The sequence below is a fragment of the Hypanus sabinus genome, chromosome 10, assembly GCF_030144855.1.
Source record: "Hypanus sabinus isolate sHypSab1 chromosome 10, sHypSab1.hap1, whole genome shotgun sequence".
NCBI lineage: Eukaryota > Metazoa > Chordata > Chondrichthyes > Myliobatiformes > Dasyatidae > Hypanus > Hypanus sabinus.
This window is the reverse complement of record NC_082715.1, coordinates 95,802,135-95,821,152: the sequence shown is the minus strand read 5'-3', so window position 1 is coordinate 95,821,152 and position 19,018 is coordinate 95,802,135. Positions and strand designations below refer to the sequence as shown.

General features: G+C 41.9%; 1 protein-coding gene across 5 annotated transcripts in view; it reads left to right on the top strand.

Annotated features, from left to right (window-relative positions):
• The window catches only part of cep162 (centrosomal protein 162), a 101,371-nt gene that overhangs the window by 34,262 nt on the left and 48,091 nt on the right, over positions 1-19,018 (top strand). For all 5 annotated transcript variants that reach the window (XM_059982347.1, XM_059982345.1, XM_059982346.1 and 2 more), the window contains one exon: positions 321-569. In XM_059982347.1, the coding sequence (XP_059838330.1) occupies positions 321-569 (249 nt within the window). The remainder of the gene's footprint in view (positions 1-320; positions 570-19,018) is intronic.

Here is a 19,018-nt window from a genome sequence, read left to right as displayed (position 1 = left end):
GGTTTTGAGGGATATGGGACTAGCTCAGATCGGCATCTCTGTCTGCAAACGGCTTGTCTCTTTGACTCTAAAATTAACCAGGTATAAAGATATATATGAATTATTCCTTAATACATTTACACTGTACATATTACATACCTAATCATAATAACTTAAACCAAAGAACTATTAGAACTCTCCCAATATTGAGTTTAAAATAAAACTAATTTCAGTGTTTGCTAATGAGTCAGCATCAAGGTGTCTGATTTGCAATGTGGTTGCAACCTGTAAGGCCAGAGGATATATCATGTATATGTTCTAAAATATTACACTTTTTACAGTTATTTACAAGAGATGAAGAGGTTTCAAAAGAAAGTGGATGGAGTTTGCTGGAGCCCAGTAATGTATGTAGAGAGCTTACCCTGCTACAGAAACTAGAAGAAGCACATGAGAAATGGAGCACAGAGCACCATCTGGTTGAGCAGCTAAAAGTAAAGCTAGAAATGAAAGAAGAGGAACTTGCTGACAAGAATGAAGAACTGAAGAAACTTCCTCAACTAAATGAAGAAATTTATATGCTTCAAGCAAAGGTAACTATTGTTTGCATTGTTATCAGAAACTATATTAAGCTGAAGAAGTGGTATCAAATATGTTTAGCGATGTGATTATGTAATTTTGAATAATTTCTTATCTGCAGTTTTATTTGCATCTGAGTAATGTATTTTTGATGTAGAAGAAATTTGAGTTCTGAAACAATTATACTCTTGTCTTGAAAATTTGCCCTCTGAATTGTTCTACATAAAACAAATCAATAAACAGACAGTCTTGGCTAACATTCAGTTTCAGCATAATGCAAATTTCACAAGCTTATTATTTGTCCATCAAAAACTTCTGATATATCATGTAGAATTATTTTGTTGTAAATTTAGATGTTTGGGGAATGGCTGAACAGTCCATCTGGTAAACTAGAGTTTTATAATTAAAACTTAGACCCATTCCTGCTTTTATAGCATTTCGTTACATGTAATTTTTCATATCAACTCATCACTATTCTAAGCAATAGTCACCATGCTGTGAAATCTGATTTAAATCTGATTTACAGCATTCTTGGTGTGTGATGAAAGGCTATTCATGCTGAATATCATCACTTATTTTTCTCTCCATATGTGCTGCAGAACCAATGAGGTATTTCCATCATTTGCAGATATTATTTCACATTTCTAGCATCTAGAATAAACTGCTGTGGAATGTTTTGCATATTTGACTTCATTACTTGCTGTTTTCTTTCACAGAATAAAACTTGTGTCTCTCTGATCTCATGGCTTCTTCCCTTATTGTGATTATATTTGTAATTAGCTTTGCGTCAATGTTGTCCAGTGCACAATTAATGTTTGTGCTGCATTTACTTGAAAATAAGAGCTGGAATTTCTTTTTTCCTTAATCTTCCTCTGCTACTTGATGTATAATTTTGATTTTTTTTTTGTTCGGTATACAATACACTATACCTTAATCACCCACATACAGTCTATGAGGGTGAACCTGAACTCCCATTCACTTGCCATTCTTTGGGCATTGGCCTCCAATATTGCCCCTGTGAAATTCATCATAAGCTTAAATAACCTGTGTTTCAGATGGACAGGTTTACAATCAATAGACATAAATGAATTGAACAATTTCAGGAAATCCTTTTTTTTTCTCCATAGATTTAGAGTAGAGCCATTTCTTTCAGATCATGTTTGAACTTTTCCCTCTGTCATTCTGTTCCAACTGTCTTTTTTTAAAAAAAGCTAATTGATAACTTTGGTCACCACCCTATCACAGACATTCTTTATTTCAAAAACAAGCTTACACCAAGGAGGAAGCAGTGCAAAAAATATTTACATACACTGTCATACATTCTGTAGCATAAACTTAAAAAAACAGTACTGTTGCTGCTCATGTGGTCCCCGGATTGATGTGCCATTTTGGTTATTTGAGGAGCTTCCCTCCATGTGCAGTAGCAGAAGGAGCCTGGATTGTGTCCTTCCCCACAGACCCTGGAAGACAAATTAGTTTTGGTCAGACCAAAGGGAGTCTTTCATTGAACTATTGACTTTCCAGTAGCACATGAGTCTGTTTTAGTGTGTCCGCTTAGGAATGACCTATAGAGCAGAGAGTCCTTTGTCATGCAGCTGCTGATTTTTAAAGGTTCATTTATTATCAAAGTATGTATGTAGTATACAACTCTGAGATTCATCTTCTCCAGATAGCCACGAAACAAAGAAGACCGTGGAAGTCAGTTCAGAAATAGCAAACCCACCTCCCACCAAATATAATCACAATAAGGGAAGAAGTCATGAGATCAGAGAGACACAAGTTTCATTCTGTGAAAGAAAACAGCAAGTAATGAAGTCAAATATGCAAAACATTCCAGAAAATACAACAAGAAGATCAGCCCTCAAATTCCACTCTGCTGTACAAAAAAAACTGAGAAAATGCAACAACATTGACCTCCCGAATCACCCTCCCCTGCACAAAACACAAGAAGAACATCTACCCCAAACCCCCCAGCCCGCTCCTGCTTCCCAAAAAAGGAATGAGAAAGAACAGGCAAAAGCAGAGAATATAAAAATATAAGACCAGAATAGTCCATATTCCAAATCCATATATACAGAACCTCAGCCTATCCCTGGAGCACAGTGACCTGCCACACAGGCTCCTTCTCTGGCAGCAGAGGAATCCTGTCAATGATCAAAAGGCAGGTAGTTGGCGTCTTTGCATATTCCCCTCGATGTTTCAATTTTCTTCGATGCTTTGATAGGCAAATAATGGATGCTTTAATTGGCGAAATAGAGTTAACATCGGCTTATGCTTCACCTGGAAGTTTCTTTGCCTCAAGGATTCAAACTCTATTGCGCATGCTTCCCAAAACCTTGGAGACTGCAAAGCACTGGGTCACTCAATCAATCTCCAAACTTTAATTCACAGGCTCTAATAGTTACAGAAACACATTTAAGTTGAAAAACAAATGTAAAAGTGAAATAAGTAGTTTTGTGATCTATCTGGATGATGTCGACCAAGCGAGTGTTGTACACAGGCACCATCTTGACTGGATATCAACCAGAGCTCAGATCTTCGCATCCTTCTCCACACCCTTTTATCAAATTCAAAGTCTACAAAAAGATGAGAGTTATTCAGACGGTAGGGTATAGTACATTGGGGTGATATGTCAATTGTAAAGGAAGACTGACTGGGAGAGCCCCTCTCACCACCAGCCAAACGAGGTCTTGGTGTTTGTTGGTCAGATCAGACCATGAGGCATTCTACCAGATGGTTTAGACACTTTGCTCTGGCAACAAGCCCATAAAGTCCATAGTTTTCCTGTCCTGTGGTGTCTGCCATATGCTTCACACTGATCATTGCCTGATGGCCGTGTGTTGAAAAGTGTTTTCTTGGAACTACCCATCCACAAAGGACAGTTGGTGCAGTAACGTCCAGCTGACAGGGATGTTAGGTGATAAAGGGGCCAGGCCTATCTTCTACAACATCAGGGACAAGTAGAATATCAGCATGTAGTGATGCTTGTTGCCTATGTACATTGGTCCGCACACTGCCTGATCCAGCCACACATAAAAGGGGGTCAGCAGGTTGAGGGCACTTTTGCCCCTGCTTTCCGGGGACTCGTGCATTGTGACCCATCAAACTCACTGCCTCCTGGCCCCCAGATAAACTGGAAAGCTTCCAAGGTGATTAACAAGACAAAAAAGCAATTTACAGCAGCCCTGATAGCACATCAAACCTCGTGACCAAGTTCTTCCTAGTATTGATAGAAGATGCCATTTCCACAGACCCAGTTTTAGTTTGACCTTCCTAATCTGCTCTGGCCAATTCTTGTCATTTGCCTCAACCCCTTTGAACCAGATTTCAAGCAGTCAGACCTGATAGTGATGAGGACACTTGAATGGTAGGGCCAGTTGCTGAAAAGCACGAGTTGCCTTTCTTGTGGTTGACTCTGCCTCCCTCCACCAGTGCTAAATCAAACTGGTTGCTGATGCTGGACAATCTGTGAACTGACTGTGGATCCAAGCAGAAGATGTTGATGTCACCGATGTAGAGGGAGTTTTAATTTGTATCCCTCTACTGCCTGGCAATGCCACTGCTCTTATGGTCTCATCCTTCCTGATACTTTTGGCAAAGGGTTCAATGGAGCACACAAAGCAGGGGAGAGTGGACAACCCTGCCTGACTTTGGAATTGTCAAGGAAGCCATTTCCCACCCATTGATTTGGACTGCAGTATAGATATTTGTGTTGAGAAGTTGGATCCGGTTTCTGATTTCCTCCCCAAAATCCATTTTGATTTTCTCCTGATCAAAGCTTACCAGGCAGGCATTCACAGTTCTGTCCTGCAAGGTATTTCTGAGCTGCGTAAGGCTATCTAATATTCTTCTTCCAGGTACAGCTTAGGTTTGATCTGGGTGGATCTCCTGTCTTAAAGCAGACTTCACCCAGTTGGCAGTGGCCTAATACAGGACCTTGTCATCCACATTCAACAGTGAAATGTGTCTCCAATTCCTGATGTCCTCTCTTTTTTTTCCTTTGCTGCTTGTTGATGAGAGTAATGATGCCCTTCTTCATTGAGTCCTACTAAATGTGTTGGCAGCCAAAAGCATAGTGTTGGATATTTCCAGCAGGTCAGAGTCTATCCCATCTCACAGAGCTGGATACAGCTGCTGGTAAGCTATCAGTGCCAAGTGAACAAGTAGAGCCAGCCAGCTTCTCCAAGGATCTGTGATTGATCCTGTTTACTGTCGCCTAGTACCTCTAAAGATGGAGAACAGGAAACTCTGGGGAAGCTAAGCTGTCTGTGATCTTACTGTTATACAGACTAGCAAAAAGAATCTCACAAGCATTCCCACTTATCTCTCCACCCTTCGCACTCTCTGTGACTTAACATACTTGGCTTCTCACTTTTCCAGCTTAACTTGTCCATTACAGTAAACATTATGCTGTTCAGTTCTTTGATCAGTTTAGGTCACAGCCAGTAGCAGTTAACTGCTCTAATACCCTCGTTCATATTCTGGTGTTGATCAGATCTTTGGCTTTCAGTAAAGTTGGTGGAGTATAACATACTCATGCCTCATAAATAATGCAGTTCCTTCTGTGAATGAATATGTAAATAATCCAAAAATCCAGTAGGAAATTGATTTGCCAATTGTGAATATGGAAGCATAATTGCTGCCATATAATTTTAAATCTGGTCTTATTTAAAGATATATCCCAGTGGGCAGACTGTAGTAATGTTTAGTTGCTGAGGAATGCATAAAATCATCTAATTTTAGTTTTGAAATGTACAAGTTGGCTTACTGTGCTTTCATCTGAGAAATTGTGCACTCAGCTCACGCTACTAGATTTGATGGATTCTGTTGTGCATTCTAATGGAGGTTGCAGTAATGTCTGGAGAGATGACTTCTTAGGTTTAATTTGCCACCTGATGAAAACTAATCATTGCATTTTATTAAAGTATAAAATATATAAAGTAACAAGGTGATTACAAAACATAAGGAGGCCATTTCAATCATCATGTCCATACTGACCCTGTACCAAAGCAAGTCTTTTGTTTCACCTCTTTGGTTTTGCACTATTACTTTACACATTTTTATTCACCATCTGTTATCCAGTTCCCTCGACGGCTACAATGGAATCATCCTCCATCACATTTACAGACAGTGCATTTCATTCCAAGCACAGAATTGTAAGAAATAAATTTTTCCTCATGTCACTATTAAGTCTCTTCTTTCTTTTAAGCTTGTCTCTGGTCTGAAACCAGTCCACCATTCCCATAACATTTTTTCTCGTCGTCCCTAATATCTTCACATCCTTCCTAGTATGAGGCAATTGAGAGGTATTTACTGTTTAAGATGGCACTGGTGAGGAACAGCAATGACTTGCTAGCAGTAAACACAAATATTAACTACTTTATTACTCACATTCTTTCTCAAAAATGATCACTGGCCTGTAACTTCACTTTAGGAGTTGAGCTTTAGATCCATCTGTTGCAGTGTGAAGTATCAAAGGTGCAGGATAGTTGTTGCGTGGCATGTGTGGGCCGAATCAAAGTGGCAGGGCCCAGGCCCGAGAGTGGGGAACAAGGCAATGTTTGACCACTGAAGTGGACTTGGAGGCGTTTCGAGGCGGACTGGGAGGCGTTTCGAAGTGGACTGGGAGGTGTTTCGAAGCGGCAGAATCAAGGCAGCAGGGTTCAGGCGAGGAACAAGCTGATGTTTGACTGATTTAAGCACTGGGCCAAATTAGAAAGGTCAGGTATTGGCAGGTTCTATGCCCGAGAGCTTATCAAAGCAGCAGGGCCCAGGTCCAAGAGTGAGGAATGACCCACCATTTGGCTGATTTAAAGTGCTAAGCCAGACTAAAAAGGTCAGGGTGTTGAGGCCTGAGGTGAGGGACAGGTCAGTGTTCAGCTCACTGCTCTGCAAGATTTGCTCATCCCTGTGCTAAGTTGAGGCTGTGGCCTGCAACTAATTGGCTTCTGGGTTGGCTGAGGTAATGACTGACTTCATGGCTGTGGACTCACTTTCATGAACTTCCGTTCTGGATGTTATTTGCTTGCTTTTATTGTTTGCACGATTTTTTTTGCACATTGGATATTTGACGGTCTTTTTCTAATTGCTTCTATTGGGTTTTGTTGTTTTGTGGCTGCCCATAAGGAGACAATTCTCAAGGCTGTATATGGTATACGTAATTTGATAATAAATGTACTTTGAACTTTGATTAGAATTTCTTCAGTGGTTTGAACGGGGCACGACTGCGCAAGTACACGGAGGTCAGCCAGTGAGAACAGTGGGAAGAGTTTAAAGGTGAGCATAGTTGAAAAGGTGACGGTTATTTCTTCAGCATTTGCACAGGGCATGACAGAGTAGCAAGGCTTTGGTATTAACGGTTCGAGGTGAGGTAGGTTATCTGTTTAGAATACAGAAAGAAAGTGTGTGAGGTCGGTTTTCTGTGCTTGGTGACAGATGTAGGAGGTCCTGAAGACTCTCAGCCTCCCAGACGGCCACATCTGCACCAGGTGCATTGAGCTGCAGCTCCTTAGGGACCGCGTTAGGGAACAGGAGATGCAGCTCCATGACCGTCTGGTCAGGGGAAATGAGAAGGTGATAGTGAGGAGATATAGGCAGGTAGTCACTCCGGGGTCTGGGGAGACAGATAAGTGGGTAACAGTCAGGAAACGGAAGGGCAAAAAGCAGGTGCAGGGGACTACCCCAGTGGCTGTCCCCCTTAACAATAAGTACACCTGTTTGAGTACTGTTGGAGGGGGGGGTGAAATGGCCTACCTGGGAGAAGCAACAGAGTCTGGCCCTGTGGCTCAGAAGGATAGGGAAAGGAAGAGGATGGCAGCAGTGATAGGGGACTCTATAGTTAGGGGGTCAGATAGGTGATTCTGTGGACGCAGGAAAGAAATGTGGTTGGTAGTTTGCCTCCCAGGTGCCAGGGTCTGGGATATTTCTGATCACGTCCATGATATCCTGAAGTGGGAAGGAGAACACTCAGAGGTTGTGATACATATTGGTACCAGCGACATAGGTAGAAAAAGGGAGGAGGTCCTACAGGGAGTTAGGAAGGAAGTTGAGAAGCAGGGCCTGAAAGGTAGCAATCTCAGGATTACTGCCTGTGCCACATGACAGTGCGTATAGGAATAGAATGAGGTGGAGGATAAATGCGTGGCTGAGGGATTGGAGCAGGGGACAGGGATTCAAATTTCTAGATCATTGGGACCTCTTCTGGGACAGGTGTGACATGTACAAAAAGCATGGGTTGCATTTGAATCTGAAGGGGACAGATATCCCGGTGCAAAGGCTATTGAGAGTTTAAATTAGAATTGCTGGGGGGTGGGAACCGCACTGAAGTGACGGAGGAAAGGAAGGTTGGCTCACAAATAGAGAAAGCTTGGAGACTGTGCGAAAGGGAGGTGATAGAGAAGGGACAGACTCAGACCGATGGTTTGTGATGTGTCTATTTTAATGCGAGGAGTATTATGAATAAAGCAGATGAGCTTAGAGCATGGATCAGCACTTGGAGCTGTGATGTTGAGGCCATTACAGAGACTTGGATGGTGCAGGGGCAGGAATGGCTACTTTAAGTGCCAGGCTTTAGATGTTTCAGAAAGGACAGGGAGGGAAGCAAAAGAGGTGGGGGAATGGCACTGCTGTTCAGCAATAGTGTCATGGTTGCAGAAAAGGAGGAAGTCATGGAGGGGTTATCTCCGGAGTCTCTGTGGGTGGAAGTTAGGAATAGGAAGGGGTCAATAACTCTACTGGGCGTTTGTTATAGACCACCCAAGAGGAACAGGGACATCGAGGAGCAGATAGGGAGACAGATTCTGGAAAAGAGTAATAATAACAAGGTTGTTGTGGTGGGAGATTTTAATTTCCCAAATATTGATTGGCATCTCCCTAGCGTGAAGGGTTTAGATGGGGTGGAGTTTGTTAGGTGTGTTCAGGAAGGTTTGTTGACACAATATGTAGATAAGCCTACAAGAGGAGAGGCTGTACCTGATCTGGTATTGGGAAATGAACCTGGTCAGGTGTCAGGTCTCTCAGTGGGAGAGCATTTTGGAGATGGTGATCACAATTCTATCTCCTTTACCATAGCATTGGAAAGAGATAGGAACAGACGGGTTAGGGAAACGTTTAATTGGAGTAAGGGGAAATATGAGGCTATCAGACAGGAACTTGGAAGCATAAATTGGAAACAGATGTTCCCAAGGAAACATACGGAAGAAGTGTGGCAAATGTTCAGGGGATATTTATGTGGGGTTCTATGTAGATACGTTCCAATAAGACAGGGAAAGGATGGTAGGGTACAAGAACCGTGGTGTACAAAGGCTGTTGTAAATCTAGTCAAGAAGAAAAGAAGAGCTTACAAAAGGTTCAAAAAACTAGGTAATGATAGAGACCTAGAAGATTATAGGGCTAGCAGGAAGGAGTTTAAGTTTGAAATCAGGAGAGCCAGAAGGGACCATGAGAAGGTCTTGGCGAACAAGATTAAGGAAGACCCCAAGGCATTCTACAGGTATGTGAAGAGCAAGAGGATAAGATGTGAGAGAATAGAACCAATCAAGTGTGACAGTGGAAAAGTGTATATGGAACCGGATGAGATGGCAGAGGTACTTAATGAATACTGTGCTTCTGTATTTACTACAGAAAAGGATCTTGGCGATTGTAGGGATGAATTACAGTGGACCAAAAAGCTTGGGCATGTAGATATTAAGAAAGAGGATGTACTGGAGCTTTTGGAAAGGATCAAGTTGGATAAGTCACTGGTACCGGACGAGATGTACCCCAGTCTACTGTAGGAGGTGAGTGAGGAGATTGCTGAGCCTCTGGTGATGATCTTTGCATCTTCAATGGGGACGGAAGAGCTTCCGAAGGATTGGAGGGTTGCAGATGTTGATCCATTATTCAAGAAAGAGAGTAGAGATAGCCCAGGAAATTATAGGCCAGTGAGTCTTACTCCAGTGATTGGTAAGTTGATGGAAAAGATCCTGAGAGGCAGGATTTATGAACATTTGGAGAGGCATAATATGATTAGGAATAGTCAGCACGGCTTTGTCAAAGGTAGGTTGTGCCTTACGAGCCTGATTGAATGTTTTGAGGATGTGACTAAACACATTGATGAAGGCAGAGCCGTAGATGTAGTGTATATGGATTTTAGCAAGGCATTTGATAAGGTAACCCATGCAAGGCTTATTGAGAAAATAAGGCATGGGATATAAGGGGACATTGCTTTGTGAATCCAGAACTGGCTTGCCCACAGAAGGCAAAGAGTGGTTGTAGACAGGTCATATTCTGCATGGAGTTCGGTGACCAGTGGTGTGCCTCAGGGATCTGTTCTGAGAGCCCTACTCTTTGTGATTTTTATAAATGACCTGGATGAGGAAGTGGAGGGATGGGTTAGGAAATTTGCTGATGACACAAAGGTTGGAGGTGTTGTAGATAGTGTGGAGAGCTGTCAGAGGTTACAGCGGGACATTGTTAAGATGCAAAACTGGGCTGAGAAGTGGCAGGTGGAGTTCAACCCCGATAAGTGTGAAGTGGTTAACTTTGGTAGGTCAAATATGATGGCAGAAGATAACATTAATGGCAAGACTCTTGGCAGTGTGGAGGATTAGAGGGATCTTGGGGTCCGCGTCCATAGACACTCAAAGCTGCTGCGCAGGTTGACTCTGTGGTTAAGAAGGTATACGGTGCATTGGCCTTCATCGATCTGGGATTGAGTTTAAGAGCCAAGAGGTAATGTTGCAGCTATATAGGACCCTGGTCAGACCCCACTTGGAGTACTGTTCTCAGTTCTGGTCGCCTCACTACTTATTACATACACCTGTTAGGTGTATGTAACAATTCTCCAGATACCTTATGAGGTAATCGTAACCTTTAGCCAGGTGCAGATGTCATCAGGTGGTTCCCAACCTTTACAGAGTGTTTCGATCCTACGAGTTGCTTGTTTTTTGTTCCTTTTGTCCAGGCCCAGAGCTGTCAACAACCACCATGCTGATTTGGCTGAGAAACCTCTGCAGCCGATCTCCACAGGGAACAACCATGCCTGCCATCCCTTATCTTTGCACTCCTGCACTAAGGGTTGGTACTTCAATGCCTTTCTCTCGTGGGCCTCTTCCCATCCCTCCTCCCATGGCACTGTCAGCTCAACCAGAATTATTTTCTGGTCCTCAGTTGTCCACAATACACTGTCCGGGCAGAGGGTTGTGTGCACCATCCTCCGGGAACTGCAGCCTGCTTTCCACATCGACCCTCATCTCCCAGGAACTGGCCATTAGCAGCAGATTTGGCTTTGGTTGTTTGGTTACGAAAGACCTAGCTTCCTCTTTGATGAAGGTGATGGCCTTCCTCAAATCTGTGCCAGCGTCCTCTCTCTCTCTCTCACTCTAACGTGTCAGCAGGAGCCAGCAGCACCTTATCATGGCGCCACCTATACCATCCTTGAATTAGAGCTATTTTACACCTAGACAGTATATGGGCCAGTGTCCCTTTTGACCACAGAGCTTAGAGTTAGGGTCCTCTGTCATCCCCCATGTGTACAGATGTAATGGCGAAGGAAGGGTGTCATACACGGATCGCAAGAGGAAGGAAATACAGAAGGGCTCCAGTCTCCATAACTCTGCCCATGAGATCTTGCACTTGGCAGATCCCATTTTGTCCAGGCACCCTGGGACACTTGTTCCACTGCCTTTGACATCCGCTTCTCTTCCTCACGGATCCGTTCTTCTGCCTGTATCATGTCTTGCCTGATCCTTATGCTTGCGTTTTCCCCACTGCGGGAAGTGAGCTGAGCCGAGGCCTTGCCGCCCGACACGGGGATTGCCGATGATACCTCGCAGCTTCTGAGAACACATTGCCTGCTCTACTGCTGCGTTGGCTGCCCACTTACGCCCAGATCTGGTTGTAACGCCCGCTTGCTTTACTAGGTCGTCATTGGAATCTCTCAAGCTTAATAAGGCTCTGCATTTAGCCACACTGAATTCCTCCACAACAGATGACAGGGGAAGCTGCAGCTGCCTGGATCGAATATAGAGGCCCTCTGAAGAGAAGCTTGGGGGAACACCTAAGCATTTCCGCAGGTGCTTGTTGGTTTTCCTCTCGATACCCTCTATGGCAGTCATGGGGAACACGTAAAGTGTGAGGAGCCAGAGAAGCCTGGGCAAAAGGCCATATTGGCACAGCCAGGTCCTGAATTTACCGGGAAGTCCGGTTTTGTCGATCTTCTTTAGCCACTACAGGAAGGACGTGGAAACCACAGAAAGAGTGCAGAGAAGATTTACAAGTTTGTTGCCTGGATTGGGGTGCATGCCTTATGAGAATAAGTTGAGTGAACTCAGCCTTTTTTCCTTGCAATGACAGAGGAAGAGATGTAACCTGATAGAGGTGTACAAGGTAATGAGAGGCATTAATTGTGTGGATAGTGAGAGGCTTTTTCCCAGGGCTTTTATGGCTAGCACAAGAGTGCATAGTTTTAAGGTGCTTGGAAGTAGGTACAGAGAAGATGTCAGGGGTTAGTTTTTTATGCAGTGAGTGCTGAGTGCGTGGAATGGGCTGCCAGTGACAGTGGCGGAGGCAGAAGTGATAGGGTCTTTTAAGAGACTCCTGGATGGATACATGGAGCTTAGAAAAATAGAGGACTATAGGTAAGCCTAGGTAGTTCTAAGGTAAGGACATGTTGGGCACAGTTTTGTGGGCCGAAGTGCCTGTATTGCGCTGTAGGTTTTCAATGTTTCTATGTTTTCTATGAATTGAACACAGTACTTCAGTAGAGACTAGAAGAGTGGTTGTTAAAAAAGTTCAGCACATATATTTTTATAACTAATGACCTAAACTTCAGCCCAAGATCAAAAGAAGCACAAGTCCCTATCACTGATTCTTGGGAAATGCTATTATTTACAGGTGTCAATAGAAGAGAAGTTATTGGAGAACAGTTCCAAGGGATAGGATTTATGTTCACTTGGAAAGCTAGAGATGTCAAAACAAGGTGTCAATATGGTATTGTGCCGGGGAAATCTCGTCTCTCAAGTCCAAAGTAAATTGATGAAAGCAGTGCAGTAGATATGGTTTACATTAACTTTTCTGAGATTTTTGACAAAGTTCCACATGGTAGGCAAGTATAGAAGCCCAAGGCAAATTGGATCAAAGGTGTGTTGGAAAACAGGTTCTAAAATTGCCTTGGTGATAGGTGATAGAGAGTACTGATCAAGAAATGTTTTTTTCAGTGGTCTTCTGCAGGAATATTTGCTGTGACCATTGTTGTTTGTCATATATTTTAATAATTTTGCAAATATAGGTGAAATGGTTATTAACTTGGCTGACAGCACAAAAATATAAATAGCAGTGACCTCAGAAATGTTGATATACAGAGAGATCTTGGGTTGCAAATTCATAACTCCCTGAAAGTGGTGATACACATGATTAGGGTAATGAAGAGAACATTCAGCATACTCGCCTTCTTGGCTCAAGACATTGAGTATGCGTTAGGAAGTAACTTTGCATCTGCATGAAACATTGGTCAGGCCTTACCTGAAATACTGTTCGTGGTTCTGTTTACCACGTTACAGAAAGGATATGGTTGCATCAGAAAAAGTGCAGAAAAAAATTACTAGGATGGATTAAAGAGCTTTGAGGGGAGGTTGAGTAGGCAGTGTTTATCCTTATTGGAACTTTGACTGAAAGGTGATGACCTTATCATTATCAAAGCTTATAAAATTATGAGTCGTAGATTTGGTTGAGAGAAGTTTTTTTTAAAATCTGGATCAGAGGAATCTAAAATTAGGCACCCTAGATTTAAGTTGAGAGGGAAAATTTAAAGGCGATCTGAGGGGAATTTGTTTCCACACAGAGGGTGGTGGTTATATGGATGAGCTGCCAGAGGAAATGGTAGAGGTAGATACTGTTTAAAGTGTTTAAAGCATTTAAAGTGTTTTTGGACAGATATCTAGATTGGAAAGGTGTTGAGGGATATGTCTTAGTGCAGGGAATGGAGCTAATGAAGATGGGTGTCACATTCAATGCGTATGGGTGAGACTGAAGTGTCCATTTCAGTGATGTAGAACTCTTAACTTCCTCAAGCTGAGAAACATCCATTCACCAAGACCCACTCTTGTCTGTGACATTGCTAACTTTATTTTCAATGTAGCTTTCAATCAATGCACTTTAATTTTGGTGATGAGCCTGCTATGTGGTACCTTCTCAAAGTCCTGTGCATAACAGTGTCTATGACATCTTCTGTATTTCTCTCAACAACTCTATCCATTAACATCATCAAAAAATTCTATTAAATCAGCCAAACACATTTGCCCTTAAATCCATGTGAGCATTCTTTTATTGATCCGTTTCCTTCTAGATGACTATTAATTCTGTATCAGATTAATGTTTCTTAAATGCTATGTCACATCACTGAGGATAAACTGACTGGTGTGTAGTAGCTGGGCTGAGCTTTTCTTCTTTGGACATTTGCTACTCTCAATATCACAGGCACTAATCCCGTATCCAAGGCCTATTGGAGGATTTTTGTGAGTCCCCTCATGATTTCCTCTCGTATTTTTTTCATATTCCTAGGTTGTACCAAATCTGGTGCTGGTGCTTACTTTAATTTCTGCTATCTTTTTATCTCTACTGTAAGTTTTCAATGTACCCAATAATTTAACTATCCCCGCCTCACTATTACTTTGGATTACCCTCTTCCCTCTGAATTCCACTGGTCAGGAATTTTTTTGAAAATATTGCTTCCTCAGAATTTTTTTTGTGTGGTTATGCTAAATCTGTTGAAGTTGAACTCAAATATAATTACTAACTACTTGTATCACATAAAATTTGGAGAAACAAGAAATTAACTTTTATTGAATATAATGCATTTAATTACTTAATGGTGCTGATGCTTTGCAAAAGTTTGACTAAGCTAAAAATGTTTTGTTGATTATTTTCATTTGTACTCAGTGTCTGTGTGCCTCAGTGCCATAGACAGTAAGTACTAATGAAAATAATCAACAAAACAATTTTAGCTTAGTCAAACTTTTGCAAAGCATCAGCACAGTTGTGCAATTAAATGCATTATATTCAATAACAGTTAATTTGCTTAAGTGTCCAACAATAATCAGCCGGCATTGATGGATTCCAGTTGCCCTGATACTGTTTCTCTATAGATACAATGTCCTGGAGAAACCTTTCACCATGCTTGTCATTGACAGCACCAAGGTGTGCAGGGAAGAAGCCTAAATGGGAATGCAGAAAATGAATCTTTAGTGACATGTTGCACTTCATGGTTTAGTATGCTTGAAGCATCCTGTCTACCAGCTGCACTTAGTTTCTTACTCTGTAATTGCCAAGAAAATTTTCAACAACATCCTTGAATGCCTTCCAAGCAAATTTTTCCGGTCCCACTAGAAGTTCTTCGAATTGCCTGTCATTAGATGACCTGTTTGATTTGTGGACAACAAAAATACCTTTCCTTACCTTGCCATCAGGTATTCTGGGAAGCATCTCAAGTCAAGTTGCTTTTTATTGTCGTTTTATTGGTACAGTACACAGTAAAAATGAAACATCGTTTTTCAGGACCATGGTGCTACATGAACAATACAAAGACTACACTGAACTATAAACCAGCACAAAAACTACACTAGACTACTGAACTACCCAGGACTGCATAAAGTACACAGAACAGTGCATGCATTTCAATAAATAATAAACAAGACAATAGGCACAGCAGAGGTCAGTAGGTTGGTAGTCCGATGGCTTGGGGGGAAATCTGTTACATAAATAATCAGCTGAATGGCAGCGCCTGAGATTCCATACATTTTTGTACTCACGCCGAGTATTTGGTTGCCACAGATGTAGTCCAATTTAATGTCCATTTGAGGGTAGAATGGACGGGAGGACTGGCCGGCTAGAACTTGCTTTTTTCCTGGCACGGACTCCTGCTCACTCGCCTAGCTTCTGCTTCCTCGCATACCGCTTACACTGTCCCCACCTCCAGCCACCAATATGAGGCGACTCTGAGGACTGCAGGCCTGATTCCCTCAGCAAGCAGACATTGGAGAACAGAATGGACGGGAGGGCCAGCCAGCTAGGGCTTACTTTTTTCCTGGCATGGACTCCTGCCCGCTCACCTCGCTTCTGCTTCCTCGCACACTGCCTACGACGTCCCCAACTCTGGCCACAAATCTGTCTCAAATGTCAAAATCCTTCATGGAAATCTTTGCACTTAGTGACAGCAGGTTCCATCCTTGCAGTCTAGAACCCAGTATTTCTGCTTTTGCCTTTGACAAACCCAAGTTTCTGAACCGGTCACTTAACTCAGATTGTGCTATCAGATGAGGCTCTCTTGGCATAAATGGTTTAAAATCTGTATCAGTATCTGTCATTTTTCCATTCCTGGCTCATGCATCTTGGCATCTTTGTCTGCCTTCTCTAGACTCCATGTCACTAGTGGCTTGGAAAGACTATCGTCATGTGGCATTGGTGTCATGGCTGAAGGGAAATTGAAATATTCAATGAATTGCTTGTTTTTAGCAGAGGAGCAAGACACACTGGTCAGACAGAAGTAGCAGACTGTCACATGATCCTCTGCTCTTGCCATATCGTCAGGACAGCTAGCGGTGTTGACTTCTGAGCCAACACACGTTGCACAACAAGTGTGAGGATGAAGAGCCCAGGCTTTGTCTTGGTCACCAATTTTACACCCAAGGTAGAACTGATAGGCTTTCTTAATGAGGGTTCATACTCCCATCTTTGAGATTTAAGTGCTTACTTGCCACAAGTGTAATAGAAAGTATCACCACTGTTGCAACATTGGTGAGACATTGTGCTGTCTCAAATACTCCTGAAAATATAATTACTTTATTATAATAAGTACACAGAATATGCATGTAGAGTATGCTCATCAACATGATCGCATACCAATATACATGTAAATGCAATACACAGAACGGTGTGAGCATGGTTTTTATAGCCTTTCTAAAACCTGTCCTGCCATGCAGCATCTGCCTGGCTGAGCATGCCCAGGCATGCCTGGACAAGGAAGAAAACATTTCAGCTTACATTTTGGACTACTGTTTATTTGACTTGAATTATGAATTGAAATAACAAATATAGGCAATTTTTAAAAAATGGTGCATGATGGGGAAAGTTTCATGGTGATTTTCATGAACAGCAGCTGAAAGTCTATAAGATATACCGAAAACTATTCAGGAATCAAAATCTTTATTGCCCAGTGTTGTTAATTCCCTCTGTTCCTAGTGAACAGAGTTTTCGTGTTCCTAATGATGATAATATTATTGCTATCCCAAGTTTAGTTTGGATAATCAATAATCCCCGCTATTAACTCACTATGGATTTTGCAGTAGTCCGTCATTTTATAGTGTATTTAAGTCTGTATGTTTCTCCCACTTATTACTGATCCATAGAATGTACCCAGCTGTATGATGTTCTCTCTGCTGTTTTTAGCTCAAACTAAACTGTCTTTGCTGCTCCGAAACCTTCCATTCTGTTTCATAATCATGCAGTTTTCTCCATTTTAATATGCAATTCCAATTTGAAAGCTACTCCACTGGTCCTCCAGGCAATGGACTCCACATAACAACAGCTTACTACATTTAAAAATGATTGATGTCATCTCTCCATAGATTTTTCCATTGTTCTTAAATTTGAGTCTTCGCTCTATCAAATAAGCCAAATTCTTGAACTGCTGCAATTGTTATTGTGCAAACACTCCTCTGTTCAACAAGGTGTTTCAATTCTGTCACCCTTCAACTATGAAGAAATAGTGTCAGCTTACTTTCTGAAACTAAATGATATATTTTTCTAAAATGAGAATTAAATTGTGCCACAGAATGTGGGCTGTTGCAATTGCCTCTCCAAGAGATGAGACTGGCTGCTGAGTTTTCTCACCATAATGTTATATTTGCAAAACGTACTGGCTGTTCCCATATCCTAAGTGAATGAAGGGCAAACATTATTTATTTCAGTTGCCTGGAAAATAAGCAATAACTTTTATCTCTTTACATCTCTAATAAATGTCTGTGTTTGCTATTAATTATTTTGAAATTTAGGTCCTTTATGTGCAGAAAAATGGGGATTTCATATTGTGCCACAAAAATCCCTATACTACAACATGAATAATTTGACATCTTTTCGTGTGTGTTTTGGTAAGGAACATGATGTGGAATAATGCCAAGCCCTTGCTCTTCCTTGAATAGTGGGGATATGGTCTTTAACTTCCACTAGGCCAAATCAGTCCATAGTTTGATTTGAAAGTATATAGATCAGTGTTGTCCCAACTTCCTGTTCTGTCAGGAGCAAAGCTCTGTCATGCTGAGCTGGGAACCTAGATATCTGTCATAAGCATTCCCTATTCTTTATGCCAGCCATTTATTCATTTTGGATTAATAATTGAAAATGTAAGAGCTTGAAGGGTGTTCTATGTTATTCAATCCTTTTGTTCTTTTATTTAAAGCTTAATTATTTATCTTTCAAAAATGGTTCTTTAAAGTTATTTCTATTTCAACATTTTAATTGGCTTTGATATTAAGAGACATTTATAAGGAGCTTAAAAAAAGCTTTTGACGGACTGAGCTATTGGGCCTAACTGCTGCTAGCTGATCAGACTTTTCACATGACACACAGGAATAGCAGGAAGTGGTCCAGATGATGCGTGATGTGGCTGAGTCTGTTCACCCAGATCTCATTGCTCATATGTAGTCATAACATGTAGATGTAACAAAACACATTGATGAGGGTAGAGAAGTGGATGTAATCTATATGGATTTCAGTAAGGTATTTGATAAGGTTCCCATGTGAGGCTCATTCTGAAAGTAATGAGGCATGGGATCCAAGGAGACCTTGCCTTGTGGATCCAGAACTAGCTTGCCCACAGAAGGCAAAGAGTGATTGTAGATAGTTCGTATTCTGCATGGAGATTGGCGAGCAGTGATGTTCCTCAGAGATCTGTTCTGGGACCCCTCCTCTTTGATTTTTATAAATGACGTGGATGAGGGAATAGAAGGGTGGGTTAGTAAGTTTGCTGATGACATAAAAGTTGGGGTTGTTGTTTATAGTCTGGAGAGCTGTGAGAGGTTACAGCGTGACATTGATAGGATGCAGAACTGGGCTGAGAAGTGGCAGGTGGAGTTCAACCCAGATAACTGCGAAATGGTTCATTTTGGTAGGCCAACTTTGAAGACAGAATATAATATTAATGGTAAGACCCTTGGCAATGTGGAGGATCAGTGAGATCTTGGGGTCCATGTCCATTGGACATTCAGATCTGCGCAGGTTGATTGTATTGTTAAGAAGGTGTATGCTGTGTTGGCCTTCATCAGCCATGGGATTGAGTTCAAGAACCGTGAGGTAATACTACAGCTATATAAGACCTTAATTAGATCCCACTTGGAGTACCATGCTCAGTTCTGATCACCTTACTACAGGAAGGATATGGATACTATCGACAGAATGCAGAGGAGACCTGGATGGGAGAGCATGTCTTATG